This window comes from Poecilia latipinna, unplaced genomic scaffold, assembly GCF_001443285.1.
Source record: "Poecilia latipinna isolate Pla-1442-1.1 unplaced genomic scaffold, P_latipinna-1.0 Scaffold351, whole genome shotgun sequence".
Lineage (NCBI taxonomy): Eukaryota > Metazoa > Chordata > Actinopteri > Cyprinodontiformes > Poeciliidae > Poecilia > Poecilia latipinna.
In genome coordinates, this window is record NW_015112967.1 from 509,726 (window position 1) to 535,984 (window position 26,259).

The following is a 26,259-nucleotide window of genomic DNA, read 5'->3' on the forward strand; positions in this document are numbered from 1 at the left end:
ATATATTTGTTTTGTTTTTTTTTATATATATATATATATATATATATATATATATATATATATATATATATATATATATATATATATATATATAAAGCATGCCTGTGCTCTAGAGTTGTAAACTTTGAACTGTTAAATATTTGCGTATCTTATCAGCAGAACGATGGACCTGCAGAAGAGACTCCAGCCACTAAACCCATTGTTGGCATCATATACCCTCCTCCAGAAGTCCGAAACATTGTCGACAAGACGGCCAGTTTTGTTGCCAGGTTAGATATTCTGAATGTGGCATTAGTACACGGTACACCTACAATCTGAAATAGGTTTCCTTTTACAATCCAACTTTTTTTCTTGCGATTTCACAGGAATGGACCAGAGTTTGAAGCAAGAATCCGTCAGAATGAGATCAACAACCCCAAATTTAATTTCCTCAACCCCAACGATCCCTATCATGCTTACTACCGCCACAAGGTCAATGAATTTAAGGAGGGCAAGGCACAAGAACCATCTGCAGCAGTGCCGAAGGTCATGCAGCAGCAAGCCATGCAGCAGTCTCAGCAGCTTCCTCAAAAGGTATCCCACTCCCCCTACTCCGTATTCCCGCTTTTGGGGCTTCTACTTGAGCAAGTTGTTTTTTTTTTTTGTTGTTTTTTTTATGGATTTCGACACTGCGTTCATTTTTTTAGGTGCAGTCGCAGGTGATTCAGGAGACCGTGGTCCCCAAAGAGCCACCCCCCGACTTTGAGTTCATTGCGGACCCTCCATCGATCTCTGCATTTGATCTGGATGTTGTGAAGCTCACTGCCCAGTTTGTGGCTCGCAATGGCCGACAGTTTCTCACCCAGCTGATGCAGAAGGAGCAGAGGAACTACCAGTTTGACTTTCTGCGCCCACAGCACAGCCTCTTCAACTATTTCACCAAACTGGTGGAGCAGTACACGAAGGTGAACTACAAGATTCAGCCTGAACCTGATCCAGTGGTCTGTGCTACTGTTTAGATGTTAATTACACTTTAATCTCTCAATCTTTTAGATCCTAATCCCTCCCAAAGGCCTGCTGATCAAACTTAAAAAAGAAGCTGAGAACCCAAAGGAAGTTATGGACCAGGTAATTTCTTATAAGTGGAAAACTGAAAGAAAATCATTGCGGATTTCCCCTGTTAATTGATTGCGTTCGGATCCAAAAATCAGGTGAGGTACCGAGTCGAATGGGCAAAATACCAGGAGCGTGAGAGAAAGAAGGAGGAAGAGGAGAGGGAGAAGGAACGGGTCGCTTACGCCCAAATAGACTGGCATGATTTTGTGGTGGTGGAGACGGTGGATTTCCAGCCCAATGAACAAGGTAGTATATCAGCAATTAGTTTTTGCATGTAAGCTGGAAAATTAGTCGTTTTGACTTTATTTGCTTTTGTTTTTCTTCCCTCAAGGTCACTTCCCTCCACCCACGACACCAGAGGAGCTCGGCGCTCGCATCCTGATCCAGGAGCGCTACGAGAAATACGGAGAAAGCGAGGAGGTGGAGATGGAGGTGGAGAGTGAGGATGAAGAGGATGAACGAGAGAAGCGGGCCGACGGCCAGCCTTCACAGCCTGATCAAGACACACAAGTCCAGGACATGGATGAGGTGAGAACTTAGCAGAGGAGTCAGGCAGAACCTGAAGAAGCCCATTTGTACCAATTTTAGATGGAATAAAGTTTGCTGTGTACATTTTTGTAGAAATCTACAAAGCATGTTGCCAGTGCATGACTTGAAAATAGTACTTTTAAAAGATCTGCTTTAACAGAATTTTCCATGCGTTTCTTCAGGGATCTGATGACGAAGATGAAGGTGTGAAGGCTCCGTTGCCACCAGACAACCCGATGCCACCCCCGCTGCCTCCAGCTCCAGAACAGGTCATTATTCGCAAGGACTACGACCCAAAAGGTAATTCACTCATTTATATCTTAGTTTACTTTAATCCAAATAATTGTTTCAGCCCTAATGTAAAAACTTTTATTTAAACTCTGTGATGCAGTTGATTTTTGTGGTGATTTCAAGAGTGAGAGGCATAATGACAGTTTTTCTTTTCTCGAGTGAACAAAGGGAAAAGTGATGATAAAAACTCATTACAATCATTTTGGTAGTAGATTGTATGAATAAAGTCTGTAGGAGGACTGGAAGCTGATCAAACTCGTGTTATTTTGCCCTTGCAGCTTCCAAGCCGCAGCCCTCAGTTGCAGCTCCAGGCGAATACCTTATTTCACCAATCACCGGTGAGAAGGTCCCCGCCAGTAAGATGCAGGAGCACATGCGCATCGGCCTGCTGGATCCACGCTGGCTTGAGCAGAGAGACCGAAGCATTAGAGACAGGCAGACGGAGGACGAAGTCTACGCTCCCGGTTTGGATATCGAGAGCAGCTTGAAGCAGCTCGCCGAGAGGCGTACTGATATCTTTGGTGTGGAAGAGACGGCCATCGGAAAGAAGATCGGCGAGGAGGAAATTCAGAAACCAGAAGAAAAGGTAGGAATAGCTGTTAATTCAAAAATCTCAAAACATGAAATCATGGCAGGTTTTTTTTTTTCTTAAATATGAACAGTTTGTGGTTTGTTTTTATATTTTTCTGCATTTTTGTTGTCCTGCAGGTCACCTGGGACGGCCACTCGGGGAGCATGGCTCGTACGCAGCAGGCGGCGCAGGCCAACATCACTCTGCAGGAGCAGATCGAAGCCATTCACAAGGCCAAAGGGCTGGTGGGAGAGGATGAAACGAAGGAAAAAATCGGTCCCAGCAAGCCGAGTGAAATTCATCAGCCTCCTTCCATCCCCTCATCGGCTCCAAGTCTACCTAAACCCAGTCCTCCTGTCACAGCTGTGCCACGCCCACCTGTCTCTGTAAGTTGTTGTTCAAAATGGCTTAATGAAGACCAGAGAAGGATCACAGAGAATTTAAAAATGGAGTTAGGTTGTTAAAATTTTGAAGTTCTTATAGCGCGCTGATCATATGAACTGTTAACAGTAGTTTCTCTCCAAAAGTGATAATCAAAAATTCACAATAAAAAAAAATGGTTTTGTTATATAAACAGTTCTATACCAAAAACTAATTTGTATGGTCTTTAGTTTACTGGAGTCACTTTTTTTTTAGAAGCAGTGCAAAATATTTAAATCTCACTTTAAAAAAAAAAAAAACATCGTTAAGAGTTATTCTTTTCAGAATCTTAACTCTCTACCAGCAGGGACTGGGAAGCTTCATTTAGAGGATGAAAACATTGATAAAGCAAAATAAAGAGACCGTCCTGGAAGAAAATCTCCTTTGTTCTACTGACATTGATATTTGTGGTAATGTAGGAAAAGTTTAAGTGATACAAACTCTCTAATTTGCCCTTCAACAGGTGGCTCCTCCAGTCCGTACCACTCTGTTGTCTGCCGTACCTGTGATTCCACGGCCTCCGGTGGCCCCTGTGGTGCGTCTGGCGCCAGGTCAAGTCATTACACAGATGCCGCCCATGATTCCCGCTCCTCGTGTCAACGTGGTTCCCATGCCACCAGCGCCCCACCTCATGGCCCCCAGACCACCTCCTATGGTTGTTCCAACTGGTAAGCTCAAGGTTTCCCAGAATCGTCTTGAAAAATGTTCATCATTCACTTCCTTTTTTTATAGCTAAATCAAACCGTCTCTTCCTCCAGCGTTTGTCCCCGCTCCTCCCATGCCACAACCACCCAGCGCTGCCCCAGCGCCGCCCGTCCACCCGCCCCCTCCTCATGAGGACGAACCAATGAGCAAGAAGATGAAGACGGAGGACAACCTCATCCCAGAGGAAGAGTTCCTTCGTCGAAACAAGGTCCGTTAGTGACGGTGTATAGAGCTACACTGAATTATGTGCAGCTAAGATTATTTATTCTAATGAAGGTTTTAAGATAACCTGCACCGTGCAGAAGAACAACATAATCACCTTGATTTGAAAAAAAAAAAAAAAAAGAAAAATTTGTTTATCCTATATCTGGCTGCTTTTTAGAGAATTTTGGCCATAACGGATGGATATTTACTTAGTCACAGTGGATGTGTAACTTTTGTAACATGGAGCGTGTACAAACAAATTGAAATGTTCTTTGTTTTGCCACATTTCTTGCTGCATTTAGGGTCCTGTGGCAGTCAAAGTACAAGTCCCCAACATGCAGGACAAGACCGAATGGAAGCTAAATGGCCAAGTGTTGAATTTCACTGTCCCACTTACCGACCAGGTATGTTAATATATATCTTTTTTTTAAATGTGGGCTTGAAGATGTGCCCGTTTCAGACTTTTGGATAAATAAATGAAATGTGTTTACAGGTGTCTGTTATTAAAGTCAAAATCCATGAGGCAACAGGCATGCCTGCTGGAAAACAGAAGTTGCAGTATGAGGTAAGCTTCTCTCTTACTTCAGTGGAACGTTTTATTTAATCCAAATGAATCAGATTTACAGATTCGTAACAAACGTTTGTTTTACAGGGCATCTTCATCAAGGACTCGAACTCTCTGGCTTATTACAACATGACCAATGGTTCCATCATTCATTTGGCTCTGAAGGAGAGAGGTGGAAGAAAGAAGTGAGACCTTCGTCACAGAAAAAGTTAACATTACGCTACTTGTCCCTAGTACGTCGGTTTAGTTCAGGAGAACATTTTGGAAAAATGCTTGCTTTTTTTTTTTTTGTCAAAAGAAATATTCTAAATGTTATTTTGTCCTTTGATGGCATGTTGTTTCTAATTAGTGGTGATTTTTAGTTTCATCTCTTGATTTATCCATGACATATGTACACTGATATTGCCCTTACAAGTAAATTGCTCAAAAATATAGATTCCTGGCTTGCTTGCCCATTTTAAATAAAGGACTTAAAAAGTCATTTGTTGCTGTTTGACGTGTAATTTATTGTTCAGCCTTAACTCATAATGTATTTTGACAAACTGTACCACTGGTGGTACTTAGCCTTTTGTGAAATTCTATTTTTAAAATTGTTGCATCAACAAGGTAAACACAAAGCACATTGCCTGAATGATTCAGTGAGCTGGTGGCATGGGAGCCCAGTCAAGAATAGAATACAACAAAAACGACTTTAATTGCCCATCATTGGGGAAATTCAGAAAAGTTTTGAAGCACATCTGTCTTTGGATTTAAAAAGATACTTCTTCAAGGAGAGACGTCAAGAATTGCCCAGATGAAACTGAAACAGATAACAATGAACCAAATTACTGATGCTTACCTATGCCAATCTTTATGCACGCTCCAAAAAGTGTTCTTCCATGATTGTATGTAGTCATATCAATCTCCTTAACATCTTTCAACCACTTTCCTCTTCATGCTGAAAGAAAATCCCCACAGCAACATGCTGCCAACACCATGTGTCACAGGGGGAACGCTGTGAACAGGGTTGCACAGTCCAGACTTTTGTGTTGGTTTATCACATAAAATCCAAATAAAATGCTGTTTCTGTAATTTGGCCAAATCTGAAATAGTTCAAGCACTTTTGTACTCACAAAAAAGATGTTGGACGTCTGTTCATTCATTAAGGTTTAATAATAAATTACGAAAGTTACAGATATTATGGATATCCCTGTATTTCAGACATATGACAGCCATTTTGTATTTTAAGGTCCATGAGGGAAAATCTAGGTTTCCCTCATGGATGTCAGACTTTCATTTTTCTCAAGTTAAAAAGAGGACCAAGTTTACGTCAGAGTGTCTCTTTTTTTTCCCCTTTCGTTGCTTTTTACGAAAAAGCACAACAGGCCGTAAAGTATAAGTGGTGATGTAGTGCTGCTTTACAATGTCTTGACAGTAAAGTACTACTTGGAAAACACAGTGATGCTATTTATAACATTTAGAATCGGTGTAAATGGGCGCTAAAAAGTGAATTATTCTATTCTTTATTCAGCCACTAGGGGTAACCATAACATTACCTTAGGAAAAATCCAGTCAGGAGTGTGGATTTGGCTGCTCCCTGGTCGAGGCAGTCTGTCCAGCTGTACACTCGGAATGACAGCACAGCACATTATTCTAGTGTTAGCTGAGCTCAAAATAAGTTTAATTACATAGACGCCATGGGTTGTTAGGATCTGGAACATAGTTTTATATGATGTAACTCTGATGAGTCGAAGGTAGGGGCGGTCAGAAATAGTTTAGGGTCGTGTTGGTACGAGCGGTTAATGCTAACTAACAAATAGCTTGCTAATGAGGAATTTAATACAAGTTAACCGCGAAAGCTAACGGGTAAATTATTGAATGCGGTCCGATAAAAGAGGCTTTGGAACATTTTGCAACCGGAGCGGTTGTTGGGAAAGTTTTATTGAGATTTAGGAATCATGGCGTCGATGTAGTTTGACTGAGTTTGGGCTGTCAACAAGCTCGCTGCTGACGTTAGCTAACCCTGGCTAGCCAGCTAACTCTCCTGCCACCATGGCCAAAACCGAGAACGGCCGCCCGTCAGTGGACATGGGGAGCATCAGGACGCTGAACAGCAGCCACATGGAGGATGAGAGCTCCTTGGGATCCGACTCGGAGATCAACGGCTTCACCAGCGAGAGGCAAGCCGACAGATACGGCTTTATCGGAGGGGCGCAGCAGTACTCGGAGGAGTCGTAAGTTTGTTTCTGTTCGAATGGTGATTCAGTCCCACACAATGTTGTTTTGCAAGCATATTCTAAAGGAAACTGAAACATGGGAGTGGTGAAATCCTTTTCAGATTGCACAAAATGGGCATTGTGATACTTTTAATGTAGTTATGATGAAATGTCACAAGTCAGGGTGGTGATGTTCATTTGACTTGCATGAAGTGGAAAGCTCCGAACCAGCTGCGTGGCACAGCCTCTTTCTTTCTTTCTTTCTTTTTTTTTTTAATTTCAACTCCATCATGCTTCTCTTACTTTTGATAAATAATAATCGGATTTTGGTTCTCTAATATTAAGATCCACCAATAACAATCAGCAGAGATCTAGTCAATCACAGGGTGTACTTTTTTTTAATTATTCCACAGTATTTCAATCTGGATATCTGGTTTTAATCCAATCCACAGTCGATGCTATAGGATTTATTTGGATTGCATTGTGTTTTCTACAGAGGGATTTCTTCGCCTTTCATGGCAACGCTAAAACGGTGAAAGGAGTGAGTGAAAGCTGTGCCAGTCACTCCCCAGGTTCTCTTTCTGCAGTAGTGTTGGCAGGCGTAGAGCCCCATCTTCTGGTGCCCTTATACTAAAGGGCCTCTTTTGGCTCTGTTGGTCTCATACTTATGGGTTTGCTGACAGTGCTTGGCAATAAAAGGAACTTGATTGTTTAAGGGCTTTGAAAGCCTAAAAGGGAGCATAACTTCTTGTACTTGTGCACCACATCCAGCCTACACATTTAGCTGACTGAGATCTCTCCTGTGTCTGTGCGTATGTGTGCTTTCTTAAAGTTTACTCTATGACTGAGTTTTAACCCTGCTATTACAGGCTTGGGCTGATGAGATAATTACACACCTCAGTAAAGCATTAGACATCATGGGTAATGTTAGCTTTGACCAACTTAACGTCTTCATTTCTGTTGGAGAACTTTCTCATTTTATTCTTTTGCATAAAATCACTTCAGGTCAGTTCTGAAGCTGTTTAAGTCGGATTCATCCGAGTACGTTTGTGTTTAGTTGTGAACGTGTAAAATCAATAATAATCTGATCCAAAACAACGGAGATGCTTCACTTGATTGGTTTTCATTTGATCAAATACCACTTTTTATTCTTCCTGTTAATTAATACACATTACAGCTCATAACTCCCACCATTTCAAGTCTTTAAACACATCAACCAACCGCGTACACTTATTTGGCCTATTTAGAGTTTAATAGAAAATAAAATCAAGATACAAAAATGTTAATAATTTTGTGTTACCTTCATTTTTTTTTGTTTGATTCATGCAATCCCTATCAAAGATCTTGCAACACATTTTTCTCTTTTTAAAATATGTAGCAAAAAGGATGACCACTTAAAGATCATTTGCTTATATTTTTAAATGATTTATTTAGTTAAAAATAATGTTTCATGTGGCAGATGTATTCACTATAGATTTGGTATGAAGATTGTCAGCGTCTTCATAATCGTGAGTAAAATAACATGCAGTTTTATGATGCGTTTGGTGTTTCCACAAATTGTTTAAATTAAAATGTATAGCGTGCTATATTTTATATTTAAATGTAAGAAAATTAAACTTACTTTAATATTGTCCTTATTTATTGTTTGATGTATGAACTTAAACAAAAACAAAAAAAAAAGAAAATGGGATTTGCACAAATTAAATTTGGTAGTTTTCAAGTGGCTAGAGTGTAGAGTATTAGAGATTTGCCAGTCTGCATAACAACATTGCTGCGTGCAGATTTCCAAATGTAATTTTAATTATGTTACATAAAAAAGTGTGGGTGGCGCGCCTTTAGTTTCCATGTCATCAACTGTTTCTTGTTTTATTGCAGCCAAAAATATGTCCAAGGAGGCTAATTTGTCTTTCTTAGCAAGGAAAAAATACAGTAGTAGCTTTTTCAGCCAGCTGAATGGCAGTCATTAAAAGGCTTATCAGCCCCAGTAGCATGAACTTTTTAAAACCTTGGTTTATGCTTCTCCAGCCTGTGTCTTGGCAGACATTGCTCATACTTGTCCAAATTAAACATGATTTTTCTTTCTGTGTGTTTTGTGTATTCATTCGTATTTTGCATCCTTTTCACACCCCAGCGCTCAGGACGTCCCCCCCGAGGTGCTGAGGCAGCGCGAGGTCAAGTGGCTGGACATGCTCAGCCACTGGGACAAGTGGATGATCAAGAGGTTCAATAAGGTCAGCACCTGCTATTAAAACTTGCCAAGTCGGTCATTTGTGTGTCTCGAATCGTGTTGTTGTCGGAGCCCGAGCTTCCATCTTTGTTGCTCCGAGGATTTTTAATTGCGCAAGCCGAGACTTTATGGACTTATTGTTTGCGGATCCACTTGTCTAGCAAGTTCTGTGTGAACCGGTCTCTGCGACTTAGCGACGGGCTGGAACGTCACCTCGTTTCCATGAGTCAGCAGCAAGCCAGGACACAGCCCTGTGTTGTTTTTGGGGGGTTTTAAATCACACTGCAGCATGTGACAAAATGCCTGTTTCAGCTGCAGGGTGGGGCCGTACTTACTTTCTATGAGAGAACCGTGTAATAAAGGTGCCGTAAATGTAAACTGCCAGTGTACCACAAGCGTGCACGGCTTTGGGGTTTGTTTTATTGAAATGACTTGTTACTATTAAAAATAAACTTTTCTTCAGAAGCATACAGGAATCATCTCAGGGACTGATGGTAATGCAGATAAGACCACAATGTGAAATGTGCTCAGTTTGTTGCCTCGTGTACGGTTTGATGTTGTTATCCATGAAAGATCACAGCTCCTGTAATTAGAGAAATTACATAAGACGCATAGTGCTTAAGCTTTTGTTGCATTCCTGAGGACGCTGACGGCACAGTTTGGTCCAACAAAGGTCAACATAATCCTCCCTCAAGGTCCCAGCCAATCAAGAAGCTGTGCTCTGTGTGTTTTGTATGCCTTTAACAGTTTTGGCCCACCATGTTCTTTTTGTCCACTTGCTGATCTCAGTTCTTTATCCAAATTTTCTTTTAAATTTAAATAAATCTGAATGTTATTAAAACTTCAAACTGAGGGCTCATATGCAGTCTTGCAAAGTCTCAAAATATAATTTTCCAGTTCTGGAGAACTGCACAGATGTATCTTAGATGAACTACTGCAGTAAAAATAAAGTGAGCCTCGTGTATAGCTTGACCAGACGGTGCTATGGGTCAGTCATTGATTTCTGTTAATTTTGATGATTGATGCTTATAAAAACACAAAGTTCGTTGTTAATTAAAATATTACATAAAACCAATAAGAGGGAAGTTTTACTGTCCTGAAAAATATGCCCAACATGTTCCTGGTAGACGTCTCCTCTCACTACGGACCTGCTGAAGCCCAGCGGACCAGCAGCGTCACTTCATGGCTCCCTTAATCATTCCTGACTGAAAACGTCACATTGAACCATGGATTCTGTGCCTTTCCACTCTTTGGCCATAGTTTCTAAATAAAATCTGAAATGTTCTTTCATCTGAAAAAGGGACTTTGAACCGGTCCTGTCCTTTGTCTGTTGGACCCATACGAGACCCTTCTAATGTTGTGTCTTATGCACAAATTGAGTGCATTCCCTCTGCTTGTTACATTTATGTGTCCTGGCACTGGAAACACCAACTCCAGCCACATTCACACCTTTTTTTATGTCAGCATCACGTTTTCTGAGAAACTGAATTAGACGTTTCCTTTAGCTGTAAGCTATTAGCATCGCCATTTACAGAAATAAAAGCGTGAGAGATGTCAAACTCTGTGTAATTAATGTGACAGAAGCAGCCTGAGCAAAAAAAAAAAAAAAAAAACATATTATTTTAAAAAACAGTCTGTTTTGTGACATTAATTGCTATTTAAATGTCATATTTTCTTTGGTTTATCACGTTGCCACATAAACTTACTCAGTAATGAAGTCCAATCTAATGAAGAATCTGTATGTAGGCTTTTTTTATCAGTTTCGGTTTCATGTTTTCTGGTTTGTGGAACATAAATTACAGACAATAAAACCCAATCAGATTGTTCCGAAAGCCGATGGGGAAAATACAGAAATGTAAATATGTAGCAGTTTAGAGTTTGAACGCAGAAGCGCATACATTTTAAACATTTCACATCAGTCTCTTTAAAGCTTGCTCTGACTGTAACTGCTTAGTAATATCCTCTATTTTTAAAGTTGCAGGCTGTGATCAAAACCAGAAAATTTCTTTAAGTCAAAAAAATAAAGAAAAGAAAAGGAAAGAAAAGAAAAGAAACCATAACTAAGAATTAAGGTTCTTCCTTTAGGTTTTAAAGATGCAGTTCATAAGTGTTTCATTGACTTTTGTTCAGCGTTGACCCACTTGCTCTTTGGTCGATGTTTTTATTCAGTAAAATCCAACTTCTGGTTCAGGTGAGACTCCGCTGTCAGAAGGGGATTCCTCCCGCCCTGAGAGGCCGCGCCTGGCTCTACCTTTCAGGAGGGAAGGTGAAGAGGGAACAGAACCAAGGAAAGTTTCAGGTCTGTCAACTTCTTCTTTCACTTCCTCCTCTTCTGTTCTGTTGTATTTTGGCCTCATTTCTTTTATATATATATATATTTCTCTGGAAATTTTTACTGAAACTGAACAGCTTAGATCTACAGTTAGATATTTGTGTCTACAATATCTAATTGGTTTACAGTTTGAATGCAGCCTAAGAAATCTTTTGATTCCCTCTTAATAATTCTGACATTAGTAAAGCTTAAAAAAAAAAACATTCATCTCTGAAGTATATTCCTTATATCTTCATGCGGTAACTGGACAGAAACCGTCTGATTTCCGATTTCTGTTCTGTCAGGAGCTGGACAGTCAGCCAGGAGACCCAAAATGGCTCGACGTGATTGAGAAAGATCTCCATCGACAGTTTCCTTTTCACGAGATGTTTGTGTCGCGAGGAGGACACGGGTGAGTAATCGGATGTGTCGGGGTCTGACCTCACACTTTTAATTAGCGATTGTGTCTTGTTTGACAGAGAATGTGATTAAATCCTGCGTCTGTTTGTGTTTCGGCCCTGCACAGGCAGCAGGATCTGTTTCGTGTTCTCAAGGCATACACTCTGTACAGACCGGAGGAGGGATACTGCCAGGCCCAGGCCCCTATTGCTGCTGTTTTGCTGATGCACATGCCTGCTGAGGTATCACCTTTTTTGCATGTGCATAAATCAGATGTTGTTCTGATGAAGATATTTTGCAGTTAAAAATAGTTGGATTGCAGGATTTGCGTTGAAGCGGTGAGCTGTGATGGGTTTTTTTTTTTTCTGTTTCTGAGGTCAGCAGCATGATGATAAACTGTACAAGTCATGTGATGCCAGAAAAGTGAGCAACTCTAGTGACAAATACTACATCTGTTTTAAGCCTTCTGTTGTACATTAGTGAAGCAAAGACGCTAATCATCTTGATCAGTGGTTCGACAGCTTGTTGTTTCCTGTTTCTGATGATTCGTAGTTGGTTTCCAGATCTTCGTCAACCACTTTATCTGACATATTCACACACACGCTTATGTTTCAGTTCCTCATTCAGAGTTATGGTATCGTAAATAAAGACGACATTGAATGATTGTAAATACCAAGTGTTCTCAAAGTGATTTAAGGATGAGGAACTGGTCTCCACATGATCGTTTTTATTGAGGATTTGTTTTTGCACACTCATTCTAGGCATGTTACCTGTATTTAGGTTACAGTGCTTTCTGGCTATTTTCAGATTTCTGCTTCTTTTTTTCTTTTTCTTTTTCTTTTTTTTTGTCAAATTTAAATGTTTCTTATTATTAAATACTTGTTAATTCCAGACAGAAATCACTTGATTATCTGCAAAATTCAGTACTGGATTGAGGATTGCATTTTTAAAAGCTATTCAAACCAACTTGATTCTATAAAAAAAAAAGAATCACCTCCCTTGTTTAATCATCAACTCATTTTAATTAACTTCAGTTTTGTGCGTGTTTAGTTTAGTTTTCCCAGCTACACCCTGGCCTGTTTCCTGTAAGTCCCCTTGCAATCAAGAAATCTCTTCAGTATAAACATCAATACATGTCTGGTTTTATATGAAGTTCGCTAAAAGATCTCTATAAGCAACACGTCATGCCTTGATCTAAAGAAATTTAACAGTTCAGAAAACGAAATCATTCTATAAAGAGTTGCAAAGCCACGACTAAGGCTTTGGGGCTGCAGAGAACCAAAGTGTTCACCAAAGGACCAGGTTTTCACATTGAGAAAACCTGGAACAGTGGCCAGAAAACATCTAGATTATCCTCAAGACCGTTTCCAAGGTGAAACGTTTTGGAAGATGCGTGCGACATGGTGCTGGCAGTATGGTGGCGTGGGATTGCTTTGCTTGTTCTGCACCTGGGTGACTTGAATGCTCTCGATCAGAAATCCTGAATGTCCAGGAATCAGTCTGTGACCTGAACCTCAAATGTTCTCCTCCAGTGGGGCTGAATTAATCAGATCCTCCACAGAATAGTGAGCCAGAGTTCCTCCACAGCAATTAAGGAAACTGATTGCCAGTTGTCTCAAATGCTTGATTGCAGTTATTGTTGCTGAAGGGCGACTCAACCAGTTAGGTTTAGGGAGCAATTAATTTTAATTTTTTATTTTTTATTTACAAGGGCTACAAGGCTATTTTTTTGTCACTGTATTAAGTGAAATAATTTGAAAACAGCATTTTGTATTTACTCAGGTTTTCTTTGTAAATAAAATGTGTTTTATAAACAGAAGAAATCTGAAACTCCATAATTCCCCTTTGAGATATAAAGATGCTGCTCTTGTGACTCATTTAGGATTATTGGACAATTAATTACTTTCTCAGCAAGCAAGTTGTGCTGCCATTTTATTTGCATACTTCGTGTGATATAACAGTCATGATGATGTTCGTAATGGTTTCTACGGGGATGCTCTGTTTGTTTCGGCAGGATGCTTTCTGGGGATTGGTCCAAATCTGCGAGAAGTATCTTCCTGGTTACTACAGCCCAGGCTTGGTGAGACCGATATAAGAATGCATACACAGTATGACATCACCTGAATCAGGTTGGGTAAACAAAGGAAGTAATCTCAGCACACATGGACAAGTTCTAACAATACTGACACCGTACGGCGGGATTGTTGTGGCTGAAGCTCTCGGATGAAACTGTGAAGTTTTTTTTTTTTTGTTGTTGTTTCATACATTTCTTATTTTTACGTCTCTTAGGAAGCGATCCAGTTAGACGGAGAGATCCTGTTTGCTCTGCTGCGCCGCGTCTCCCCACTAGCCTTCCGGCACCTGGAGAAATATAAGATCGACCCCATCCTGTACATGACTGAGTGGTTTATGTGTGCCTTCTCCAGAACCCTGCCCTGGGCTTCAGTGCTGCGTGTCTGGGACATGTTCCTCTGTGACGGTAAGAAGCGCCTCAGTGCGCCTTAGCTCTGGAACTAAGCATCCTAGCTGAATCTCTCCCCCCACCCCCCTTTTTCTCTCTCTTTCTCTCTCTTAGGAGTCAAAATCATTTTCCGGGTGGGTTTGGTGCTGCTTAAGTGCACACTAGGGACTCGGGAGAAGCTGAAGACCTGCCAGGGTCTGTACGAAACCATGGAGCTCCTCCGGGCCATCGACCCTCGCTACATGCAGGAGGGATTCCTGGTCCGAGAGGTAAGAGCAGAGGCCACGGACGTTCCTCCTCCGTGTAAAAATCACGAGAGGCGATTTTATAACAAGTGGTGGCAGATGAGATTTATGATTTTATTTTTCACATTGCTCTCTGAAGTGGCGGTTTCTCTGAACTAAATGCTGTGTCGTAACTTGCTGCTGATGTCAAACTTGAAGGGAATGTCTTCGAATGGAATCGGCGTGTCCAGCAATATTTCATTTAAATAGTTTATTATGAATAATATTGCAAGCAATATTTCATGACCATATTGAACCAGTTCAGATCCTTCTCTGAGGCCGTGAACAATTAAATTAGGGAATTAGATTTCATCTAGACGTATAAAAATCTTAATTATGGACTCAAAAAAATCCTATTTTGAAGCATTACGTTTAAGCCTTGCTAGTAGCACCTTGTGAAATTCAGGTAGGGTAGAAATTTCAAACAAACCGCTTTGCTTTAAAGCTGAAAGGAAATTCCCAATCAGCCGACATGTTGGAACGGCTTTTACACAAACGCTTTAGGGCGCCGTATTGCAGCACAGCTAATTTAAAGAAATGGAGCTCAGATGTTAACTCTGCTCAGCGATCATGACGGTTAAAACAAAACCTCTATTTTTGTTTTAACCGTCATGAGGCTTTCCAGTACTTGAAAGCCTCTCGATGTGATATGCTGGAGATGCCAAGATACGACACATGGAGGTAGGGCTGGACGATACGACTGAGAAACGCATCACGGTGTAAGGGCTTCATATCTGTTGATATTTCTAATTATTGATTAGTTTTTTCTTTTTAAATATTTGAAAGAGTGGCATTCTGGTGGCATGTTTTATCCACAGCATCACTCCATGCCGGTGTTTTTATTGTTAAGCAGTTATGAGACACGGTGGCCAAACCTGAAACTGCTCCTACGCAAGTTACTCAACAGGTTGTTGCTAGGTAACCGAAGAGAGAGTGAGTGGCTTGATGCCACCAACGCTGCTTAGCTGGCTGTGAGAGGTTGCGCGGCTAAAGCCTTTCCCTCTCCCTACATCCCCCATAATGCTGTGCTGTTCTGGATCGGAGTTCAGTGAAATTATTGAATATTATTAGTATTATCTGTTGATATTGGTCAAATGGGAAAGCACTCGTTTTCTGCATTGATTTTGACTTTTGATCGTCACGGTAACAGCTTCATATCTATCTTACGACGCGTTGCAAAAATATTCGTATGCATAAAAACTTCACAAGTAATGCGTTTTATTATGATTTCATATGAAAGGTCCTACATAAAGTATTGCACAGCTCGGAAGTGAAAGCAAAATGCTGCAGTGTCTGCAGCCTAACATTTGTCTGCAAGGCATGGATCGTTCGGTTTCTTCCGTCGGCCCAGTCTTACCAACAGCGGTTTCTCAATGTGGGCATGAAGTTTGAAAGAACAAAAGGATGTCACGGATTTAGAGAAGAGTAGAGTCTGAGAGTCAGTTAACTTGACAAGAACCAGACCTATTGAGCAGAGCGCCACATGGGCAGTGTCTGCTCACGTACTAAGCTGTGTAAGGGCCTCTGTCTACTCTAACAATAACGGCTCTCATGTATAGGGCCGTCTCCACTGTGGGTGACCGAGTATCCACAGCAGCTTGCTCTCCTTTGACATTTACTGACAAAGGAGAAGTTCACGATTCTAGCATGAACAGTCTAACATGGATGGGATTTATTTTCCAATGTGGGCTCCTCCGACTTTTTTTGCCCCACACTTTCCTAATGACGTCTGATCTGTTTTGTTTTGTTTTTTTCCCCCCGATCTTTTCAGATTCTCGAAGTGCCCGTGACAGCGCGGGACGTAGAAAAAGAGCATCACACCCAGGTCAAACGCTGGAAGAAGAACCGCGGCGAGCTGAACTTCAAGCCCGCCCCGAGGATGCATGGAGCCCGCATCATCATGCTGGCCGAGCCGCCCAGGCGCCAGGACCTGCAGCAGAACCCCACCATCGTGCTGGAGGTTCCCGAGCCTCCCCAGAAGCTGAACAAGGGCAAAGAGGAGCGGAAGAGCAAGAAGAAAAAGAGCATGAAGAAACCGACCGCCCTCGAGGAGATCCCAAACCCATACCCTCTCCCCACAGATCCGCCTTCTCAATCTTTGAATCCTCCTCCGCCATCTTTGAATCCTCCTCCGCCATCTTTGAATCCTCCTCCGCCATCTTTGAATCCTCCTTCGCCATCTTTGAATCCTCCTCCGCCATCCTTGGCTACGCCTCCACCAACCTTTGATCCGCCTCCACCAACCTTTGATCCGCCTCCACCAACCTTTGATCCGCCTTCTCCATTCTTGGATCTGCCTTCTCCATCCTTGGCCCCGCCTCCCCCATCCTCGGATCCACCCTCTCCGCCTCAATACGCCAGCGTAACCCCGGAGACCTCACCAGAAACTGAAACGAACTCCAATCACCAACAGAGCACGCCTCCTACAGGCCTTCCTGCTGCCAAAGAATCTGCTCTCCAGCAATCCACACAAAGCCTTAGCAGCTCAGAGCAGGATACATACCTGTAGCTGTAAAAGCTGCACAGCCGTGTGTGTGTGTATGTGTGTGTTTTCATATGTTTGTGTGTGTAAAAAGCACCAGCACCCTACAATCAAAAAGCCAGCCTCGCCGACGTCTCCCAACCGGCCAGCATCCTCGTTAATCTTAGCGCTGGACTTTTCTCCTTTTTTTTGTATTCATGTTAAACACACGTTTTCCTGTATTATTATTCACATACTCTAAAAACGTACGTGCAAAGTGTACAACTACTCAAATCCTGTTAGTTGACCACGTCAAGCTGCAGCTTCCACGTGAGATGCTGAATGCTCACTGCAAGTCTTAATTTTCTGTTTAAAGCTGTCAAGTTACAAAGTGTTTGTCTTTGTGGATCAACGTAGAAGGTGCCAAAGTTATGCAACTTCCGCTCAAGCTCAACACTAGTAATTTAACAGGTGACACGGTGCAACCAGCACACAAGACGTTTCTGGTTTAGTCCACCAGAGGGCAGCCTCACACAACCTCACCCTGTTTTTCCACATTGCTAGGACAACTGACCACAGTACTGAGTCACTAAATGTGCTCTCTTTTTGTATTTGCTTCTCACAAACATTTTTTGCTTTCAGTCGAACTGATGTGCCGCGAATATCTCCCGAGTTCATCGTCTTCCACCAGCAGGTTTCTACGTTGTTGGACAGGAGAAAACGGGACATTCCTCTTTGACACATTCCTGCCTTCTTAAACGCTATTCACTTCGGAAGCTGTCTCTTGTAGATATGCAGATCTGTGTAACGTGGGCATGTGTGTGTGTGTGTGTGTGTGCACACGCAACTCCCATCCAAACACGATCAGTGAATGACTGCAGATCACCTGTTGGTGCTGACCTTTGCTTTTTACGTCACTTGAGAATTTGTAAGAATGAAGGTCAATTTTTTGGGGAACTTTTTTTTTTTTTTTTTTTTTAGTTTTCTACAGCTAGATCTTCCAAAGAAAAACAAGACTGTTCTGAGACTTATCCGTGATATCGTGCTGCGTTCACGGTCAATGGGGATTATGGGATTTCCACATGGGAGATTTGTAGCTTTTTTCTATGTAATTACTTATACGAAGACCTTCAGGGGTTGTGAGGCTTTTTTTTTTTTTTTTTTTGTATTTCCTCTTTCAAAACACAACAATCCATGTCAGTCCAGCTCTTGTTACTTTTATCACTAAATGTAAGCACACACTTGTGGATGTGAGAGTGTATAAAAACGTCAAATATATATATATATGTATATATATATATATATCTGTTAAAAAAAAAAAAACTAACGCAGTGAGGGTTAGGATATGTGACATCTGTATGCAATTTCTTTTTTTCACATTTGTCTTCTGTGTTTAAATGCTTTTTTGTGTAGATATGACTTGTAAAAAAAGATTTTTGTCTTTAAAAAAAAAAGCATAATGCTGAATTTGTACTGAGTGGTTAAAGAAACAGACTTTAAGTCAAAGTAGGCCAATTTAACACTAGAAAAAAGGTTACAATATGGAGTTTGCAGGAAACTTGCTACTTTTTTTTTTTACTCCAAAAAGATTTTTCTTTTCCTTTTATTTACACTAGAGATACAGGAGATGTGTGATTAACACGGAGGCTTGAGTTTTACAGTTGCGGGGAAAAATGTCTTTGGTTATTCTCGCCTGAAACATTTGTTGCAAGTTTGATTGCCAATAGTGCAGTGTGCCCTGCTCACCAGCAGATGGCAGACAGGAGTCACTGCTTTGATCTGTCCTCCACTGTGGGTTACATTAATTTTTTTTTTTTTTTTTTTAATACAGTTGCACCTTTTTATAACTAGACGTATGGATAAAGTTAACTGCATATTTCCATTACATTTGTAAACATGCTACAGCTGAGGTTGATGTTACAGCTCTCATTTTGAATAAAGTCTATAAATGCATTTTGACTTGCTGTGTATGGGGCCAGCTCCTGACCTTTTTGTTTCTGAATTAAAAAGAAAACCTACATCATTACTGCCTGTTTCCACACATAAAATAGTTGAGATGATACATCTTGAAAATGATGATGGCATTTTATGTCAGGAGAAATTACCCTGTAACATTTTATTACCAATATCAGCTTAATTTAGTCTCTGTAATGCCAGTCTGTATTATGCCAAGGCTGTCATCTCAGGCAGGGATATATGGTACTGAATCTTATTTAGGGGTCCATGATATTTAACACATTGTCTACTAAATTAATTATTTAAGCATTTATTTTATGGCACATTTGATTAATGTCTCTTTAAACTCTTCATATTTCTCCTCCTCTTCAGAGCAGTAGTTTATGGTCCTTATTTAGACCAGGGGTCTGCAACCTGGGCCCTCAAAAGCATCTCTTAATAATTTTGGTCAATGATTAATTAGATCTGTGTAGTGTTTTAACTAAAGTAGACTTTTCATAGTTTTCTGTCATGTGGTGTAATCTATGCATAGAAAAATCTATGACAGAATGACATTAAATAAAAAAAAAATACATTTTTTTTTTGTTTGCATGTTTATCAGTTGTCTATAAATTAGGGTCTTCCTTTGACTAAAATGCATGTGTTTCTGCATTATGATTTTGATTCCAACTAAATCAACCGTTTTTGGGTTGTTTTTTTTTGGAAGTGAATAAAAAAAGATAATTCAAAAAGAAAGCTCAATAATATTAAACCCAACTGCTCAACAGAAACTCAGCAACTTCAAGGAGGAAGTGTAGAAATCAGGTTCTGCTTCCTATAAATATTGGCTTTCTTTCTTTTTCTAAGACTTTTACGGCTCCAGACAATTCTTATTAACTCCGAGTGAGAGCAAAACATTTCCTTTTTGCTTTGTGAACGGTTTCCGACTTCTGGTTTAGACTAATGACAGGTTGCTATTATTTTCTCAATTCACCCTTTGAGCTCTCAAAATGCTCCTTTTCTCCGCTTCAGGGTGAGAGATATTAGAGTTTCTGCCTCGGGCTTCAAAGAGTTCAGTGCAAATTGCAGCCTTGATGACCTCAATAAGCCTGTTAACTCATTCCTAATCGTCCGGCAAGGTGTGAGCTGCAGCTGTTGACCGGTGGTCAGCAGGAGGTGAGCAAAGTGATTAACACAGGCAGCAACTTGCAGGAAATTTAGAAAGTAGCCATTTTTTTAAAAAAGTGTCTGAAACGTTCGATTTTCACAGCATCACACTCAGGTGTGTGAAAGCATTCACTCCCCTTTGTGAACTTTTTCACATTTTGCCACGATACATCTCCAAATGATTTCATGTTGGTGCACAACTGGAACAAAGGGTCATGCTGTGGGGATTATTTCTGCAGGATGGACAGAAAGCTAGTTGTAGTTGAGGTAAAGGTGAGTGAAGCTAAACTCTGGGAAAAACCGAAATAAAACTTGAAACTGGGGCAGAGAGGTTCTCCTTCCAGCAGGACGACGACGTAAACAAACAACCTAAGCTGCAATGGAACGATTAACGCTCAAAGTGGAATGGCCCAGTCAAAGCCCAAAAGACAAGCCAGTTGGGAATCTGCAATAAAGCGTGAAAATTGCTGCCTGATGATGCTGTCCATTCCAGTCTGCTTGAGCCGTTTTGCAAAGAAGACACTGTTCCGTGTCTGAAACGCCCAAGTGGCTACCGTCCATCACAGAGTAATCGATGCGATCGTACCTGACGTCTGATTTCACCTGAGCCGTCAGGAGGACATGATGGCGCCTGCTGGTGTTTCCCCCCCCACATAAGGCACAGCAACAGTTAATGCCCGAGGTCCCTGTGAGGAATGCATGCACCGTCACGCTTTTCCTCTTTGCATCGGACACCTGGCCCTCTTTTACTGCCACCGTGCCATTTACATCTCAAAGGGGGGTGACCAAGAAGGCTTCCTCTGTGCTCACCCTTCCTCACCCCAGAAATGATCTGATTTATCTCTTCATCAACGGAAATATACGCCTTTCGGAGGGCCACTCAGCGGCTCTCATCCCCAGCTAATGAAGACGGTGGACAGAGCGGGAGGGGATGGGTTTGGGTGGGTGGGGTGGGGGGGGACAAAAAGAGGGACTTGTGATCCTTCATGTGATCCCAGGGCCCAACGGACCCCTTGTCACAGTGCTTGATTCATTTGACGCGGGTGACTTTCTCTCGCTCTCTCCTCTCCCAGGCTCGTTGTGCTGAGGCACAGGGGAGGCGGTGGTGTGTTTGGGGGTGAGGGGGGGGGGGGGGTGGGGGGGTTGTTGGCGGGGAAATAACAGTGAGCAGCAGCGCATGTGTTCCTGATGTATCCGATTCCCACGTTTGATGGAGCATGACAGGTTGGCTCAGGTCAGATTAGAAGGCCGCAGTAACTAATATGGAGGGGGGCGACACTGGGATCGTCTGTGCAGGTGAACTCTCTGCAGCAGAGGAGAATAAAAAAGTTATTTATGGCACTGAGGGAAAACATCAGTCTTTTGTGCAAGCCACTTTAAGAGGAGGGCTCTCTATGCTTGGGTGAATAGCCAAAGCACGCTTCTGTCCTTTTATCTTCCGCTTTTAAGATTACAAATGAGGTTTTTCTTATACGCTCACAGACCTACAGGAGAGTTTCTGACTTTTATTTTCAAACGCTGAGAGTTTTCTAGACATGAATTGAGGTGCGTCTGGTCTCGGGACTCGCCGTAGAGTTCTGGAAACACGACAGCTCTGCAAATGTTTTTCCATCCTGCGGCCCCTGCGAGCCACGTTAGACCAACGTAAACGGAGACCACTGTTAAATGAGTGCTTGGTAATGTTTGCAGCGACGCAGACCGAGACCTTTTTTTCTTTTCTTTTCTTTTAACTTACAAGTTCATGCCTGCTTTTGGAAACGGGCACTTGGCATCCCATCAGTTTCCATTTTAGAACTTAATCTCCGCTAAGGCTCCACAAATGGCTTCACATATTACTTGCTTAGCTTGTAAATATACCGTGGAATAACACCCGAAAATTCTCCCGGGTGCATTTTAGTGTTTTAAATATCATCACAGTTCTCATTCCAGCCGTTCCCAGAGGGCACACTCCTTTAAGGAATGCATGGAAATCATCGGCACGAGGGAGGGATGAAGAGGGTGCTGAAGTTTTTCAAAACAGCAAGATCCAAGACGGTTGGTTCAGGAGGTTTAAAATGACTTTCTGTTATAAAGTTTTAAGCTGCCACAGCTCGTCCGAGTTGGGCCGAGAACAAAGCGGGCTTCCGTTTTCACCTCAGAAACATCGTTCCACTTCACAAAAGGCTAACGTATTAATCCGGTAGATGATTTTAGGGAAAAGTCATATGCAGGAAATGGAGCTTGGAGGCAGTGTGCCATTAATGATGTTCCTGTGTGAAACAGAGAAAAGTTGATATAAAGTGTTTCCAGTCAGCATAATTAGCTGGGAGAAGAGTACCGTTCATAAAATCTGTAGTGGCGATTGTTTGTCAAACCAAACATCCAACAAAGTTCCAATAAGCCACTGAGACACTGGGGTCAAGTATTTTAACGCAGGCAAAGAAGGTTTAGGATCCAACTTGTAACTTGTTGTTCATGATTTATTTTGACATCTTTGCAAAACAAAAAAAAGGAACAATTACAGAGTTCAAACGTCCTTTTGTTTTCTCTGCTTCCTTGCACTGGTAACACCCATAGGCCCCTAACCCAAATGCCTGCTGGTCCTTTACCAGGCCCCTACATTTATAGAAAGCGGGCCAACCCGCATCGCTTCCTGTTTACTTAAAAAATATCAATAAGAAAAATAATAAAACAAAAGATAAATTAAATCAACAATTATTAACTTACAAATAAATTCTGTAAATAATACAAAAAATATACATTTAAGAACAAACTAACAAAATTCAAATGGATAAAGAATATAAACAATAAATAGCTCCAACACTCTATAAAATAGCATTTAGTTAAACCATTATAATATATATTTTTTTGCTTTTTACATTGTTCTTGTTCTTTACTTTTAATATAATTACAGCCATTTACCCTGACTGGAAATACTTCACACGTTACTTTCTCAGTGCGTGTTTCACTCAGGAAGATCATTAGTGGTGCACTGCTTTCAACCCCCCACTCACAGTGTACATGATTATTGGCTGCTTTGTAAATCCTACTCAAACGATATGATGACTTTACATTTTACAGTTTCTATGTTTTTTTTTTTTTTTTTAAGACATTGTAAGTCCACTTTGTTCTTGGAGTTTCCCAGAGTAGAAATTAGCTTAACCTTCCGGGGCCAACAGACCTGGATTTTTAGTAAACATGGAATCCATGAGAGTTTTCATCGGCACATCATTTATGAACCCCACTTTTAAAAATCTAGACTTGTTCTGTTAAGACTCTTGCTTTTTCTTTTTTTTTTTTAAGAACTTCAGCTTTTGTCTTTTTGGTTGTCAGCTTCACTTATTGCACTCTTTTAGCACAAATTGCCTTTAATATTCCTGAAGCACTTTCCTTGCCTTAATGTACGCTTTACAGTCTGATAAGTACATTGTAGGTAAGGTAAGGTGAGATAAGATAATTTCATTCACAAAGCACATTTTCAGCAACAAGGCAATTCAAAGAAACAGGTAAAGAGACAAGCTTCTGAATCTCTTCACTGAACCTGCTGATGTCAGAACAGTTCTTCAACACAGGCCTTAAACCCCTGCTTTCAAATCTTATGAAGCAGAAAGCGTCTGTGTGACGCCACATTCAAACATGGGGGCGTGCCGTAAATAAAAGGCAAGTGAGGCGCACTGAATGGCTCGGCTATTGCTGCCCGCTCCCGATGCGCCCACGGGGTATTTCTGCTCCAAACGACGGGCGTGTTTGGGTTACGTCGGGGGGGGAAACGTTGCACACCTGCATGGCTGCCACACTGCTTGAAAAGTTTCAGTCGTTTCATCTAATCTTGGTCACTTGTCTTCCCCGCAACCCCCTTATCCCTGCAGCACCCATCCTCCCGACCTCTCGACCCCTCTGCATCCCCTGGCTTAACAGTGCCAGAGGCGCGTACAATTATGACTGTGAGGTCTCATCAAGCAAATGGAGCATGACCAGCGGCCACATTTTTTCCCTCCGACACCGACCGAGTCCTGTTGACTCTCCTCTGTCGTCAGTATCTGCTGGAGGTGATTAAAGCTGTCATAATAGTTTCTCTCCACATAATTGAGTCCTGTTTGAACTTTTTTTTTTTTTTTTTTTTTTTAAGAGAATGGTGAAACGGGGTTTCCTACTCAAACTGGAAAAGCTGTGATGGACGTTTTTTTATGTTCTGGGAAAGTGTGAGGAAGGGGAGCAAGGGAAATGTTTTTCAGGTTTCCTTTCTTTAAATGTATCATAATGGAGCTTTTGAGAACTTACCTGCTGGAAAAGTTAAATTAATTCCTACGGGACGACAGCAAGAGGTTCATAAAAATATGGAAACCGCTCCTGCTGGATGGACACAATCTCATAAACAATTACATATGGGATGAAATGGTGCCTCTTTTTTTTTGTCTGGTTAGTCTATTTTTTCTTTAAGCTTGTTGTGTCAAGTTAAGTTTATTTTTTTCAACAAGTCAGTCCAACGAATTTTACGTCATAAAAACACATCATACAGTCACCAATTGTGAAACTAGCAAGCATTTCAAAATCATCAATACGCATCTAATACGTTGATCAATGCTCCACTTCCTACTAATCAAAAGCAATTCCAGACGGGTGGGCTTTCAGCCTCTATTTAAAAGAACTCAGTGTTTCAGCTCGTTTGCATTTTTCGGGGAGTTTGTTCCAGATTAATCGAGCGAAATTAAAAAAAAAAAAAAAAAAAAAACTGAATGCTGCTTCTCCATGTTTGGTTCTGGTTCCGGGGATTCAGAGCAGATTAGACCAGAAGACCTCAGAGGAAAAAAAGGGGATTCTCTATATATGCTGTAACTACCAAATGTGCATGTCTTCTGAGAACCTCTAAAGACACCATGAAAACAATCAGAATTTGATGAATTTCAGTCCCGACGAGTTTGAAACATGAAATCAAAATGTATGTTTCACAGCTGGCTTCAGTCTTTCTCCTGTCTTTGCAGGCGGCTCTCCTCTGCTGCACGGGTGGAACTTCTAATTGATAATTAACCAACCCAAGTGTGTAGAAATTGCCCCGTCAGACTGTTTGTTTACTCCTCTGTGCGCCTGCTGAGGCTCCTGGCCAGCGGGTGATGAGTTACAGACACAGATGGTGGGCATCAGCAGCCCGGCTGGGTGCAGATTAGGAAACCTACCGATGTCTGAGCAACCCTCCTTTTCCCCTCCCTGCTCCCACTCCCACTGAGCCCCAGAGGAGCGCCTGTCTGTAACTCTACTCGCCTCTGAAAGGCTCATGTGTTGATGGAGGCCGACCATGGGCTTATCTCGTCTCATTCCGACACCAGTGGGCTCGGGGCTCCCAGGGAGAAGGGGCCGGGGGGGTTGGGTGGGTGTCTGATGGGAATGTCTGCACGGGCAGCCTTGTTTTGACAGAGTGATTCTGTTGCCTGAGAGTGGCAAATTAGAGGCAACTCAAGGCGAGTAAAACAAAGTCCTCTCTAAATGCTTGCCCATATTTGCACCTGCATGCAACAGTGATGCGATGCTCCTATTTTTAAGTTTCACGACTTCATAATAATTCATATGAACACACGCTTCGGTGTCTCTGTGAGGCCGTGTGTCGGCTTGCAGCTGCCGCATCTGCCACCTCTCTGAGGATGTTTATGGTAATCCCATTGTTTGATGCGCAAGACCTGCTTACAGTGCAGTTTTTTTTTTTTTTTTTTTGGGGGGGGGGGGGGGGGATTACACTTCACTGGTGTTCCACTGGACAGGAAGAACAGTTCAAACAGTCCAGGTCAAAGGTCGGCCAGATGCAGAGATGTGGGTGCAGGAGTCGAGAGGAGTGGGCAGCCTGTGGGTTGGTGTTTATTTTATAAACACAGGGAGTAGATTAGAGTTGGAGCCAGCCAGGACACCCCCTCCCCCTCAGCCATGTGGGGAGGATGTCCTCTCCTCTGTGGTAGGGTGCTCTTAATAAACCATTGTGTTCCTCGCCGCCGACGCGCAGCCCCCTGGCATCGTCTCTGGTCACCCCTAACGATGACTTGATGCTGTCGGGTGAATGCAAGGATGTGGCGTCTGCTCCGCTTCCATTCTGACCGTAATAGGGTACTGACTGATTGCGTTAGCGACGGTCGACGAAGCTTTGAGTCATCGGCAGGAGTTGGCACACACAGGCCCTCGACTTCGCTTAGCCGGGAGCTGAAAACAGGAAATGGATGGACCCTCAGCGCCAGTCTGAGGAGTCCTGCCCCAAGATGTTTGTGTGCGGTTCGTCTCCTCAAGACCTGCAGCCGCTTCCTGCCATTGTTTTTTGTTTTTTTTGTTTTGTTTTTTTGAGAGATGCGGTAGCAGGAGAGACTCTTTGATGACCCATACTGACTGTCATCTTTCAGCTGGACCGTCTGAGTCCACACAGTATGGGCTTCAGGCAAACACACTCTTGTTTAAATTTAAACATGGAACACAGATAGTTCTTG

The 26,259-nt window shown here is 41.9% G+C and overlaps 2 protein-coding genes across 4 annotated transcripts in view; both read left to right on the plus strand.

Annotated features, from left to right (window-relative positions):
• Positions 1-4,860, plus strand: part of sf3a1 (splicing factor 3a, subunit 1) — a 9,222-nt gene extending 4,362 nt beyond the window's left edge. The window contains exons 3-16 of one of the 2 annotated variants that reach the window (XM_015035936.1): positions 157-269; positions 366-573; positions 687-944; positions 1,033-1,107; positions 1,191-1,341; positions 1,427-1,623; positions 1,806-1,923; positions 2,193-2,500; positions 2,623-2,871; positions 3,369-3,573; positions 3,664-3,818; positions 4,117-4,218; positions 4,308-4,379; positions 4,467-4,860. In XM_015035936.1, coding sequence (XP_014891422.1) covers positions 157-269; positions 366-573; positions 687-944; positions 1,033-1,107; positions 1,191-1,341; positions 1,427-1,623; positions 1,806-1,923; positions 2,193-2,500; positions 2,623-2,871; positions 3,369-3,573; positions 3,664-3,818; positions 4,117-4,218; positions 4,308-4,379; positions 4,467-4,568 — 2,313 coding nt within the window. In that variant the 3' untranslated portion in view covers positions 4,569-4,860. The remainder of the gene's footprint in view (positions 1-156; positions 270-365; positions 574-686; positions 945-1,032; positions 1,108-1,190; positions 1,342-1,426; positions 1,624-1,805; positions 1,924-2,192; positions 2,501-2,622; positions 2,872-3,368; positions 3,574-3,663; positions 3,819-4,116; positions 4,219-4,307; positions 4,380-4,466) is intronic. The other variant, XM_015035937.1, reaches the window with a different exon arrangement.
• A 1,061-nt stretch (positions 4,861-5,921) lies between these two features.
• Positions 5,922-18,671, plus strand: LOC106949589 (TBC1 domain family member 10A). 2 transcript variants are annotated; one of them, XM_015035944.1, is made up of 10 exons: positions 5,922-6,592; positions 8,706-8,805; positions 10,993-11,100; positions 11,418-11,524; positions 11,639-11,753; positions 13,526-13,591; positions 13,801-13,990; positions 14,087-14,241; positions 16,028-16,379; positions 16,527-18,671. In XM_015035944.1, exons 1-10 carry the CDS (start codon positions 6,411-6,413, stop codon positions 16,763-16,765), a joined length of 1,614 nt encoding a protein of 537 aa, XP_014891430.1. In that variant the 5' UTR covers positions 5,922-6,410; the 3' UTR covers positions 16,766-18,671. The 2 variants fall into 2 exon arrangements, with proteins under 2 accessions (XP_014891430.1, XP_014891429.1); XM_015035943.1 differs by having other exon boundaries at positions 16,028-18,671.
• Positions 18,672-26,259: the final 7,588 nt, after the last annotated feature.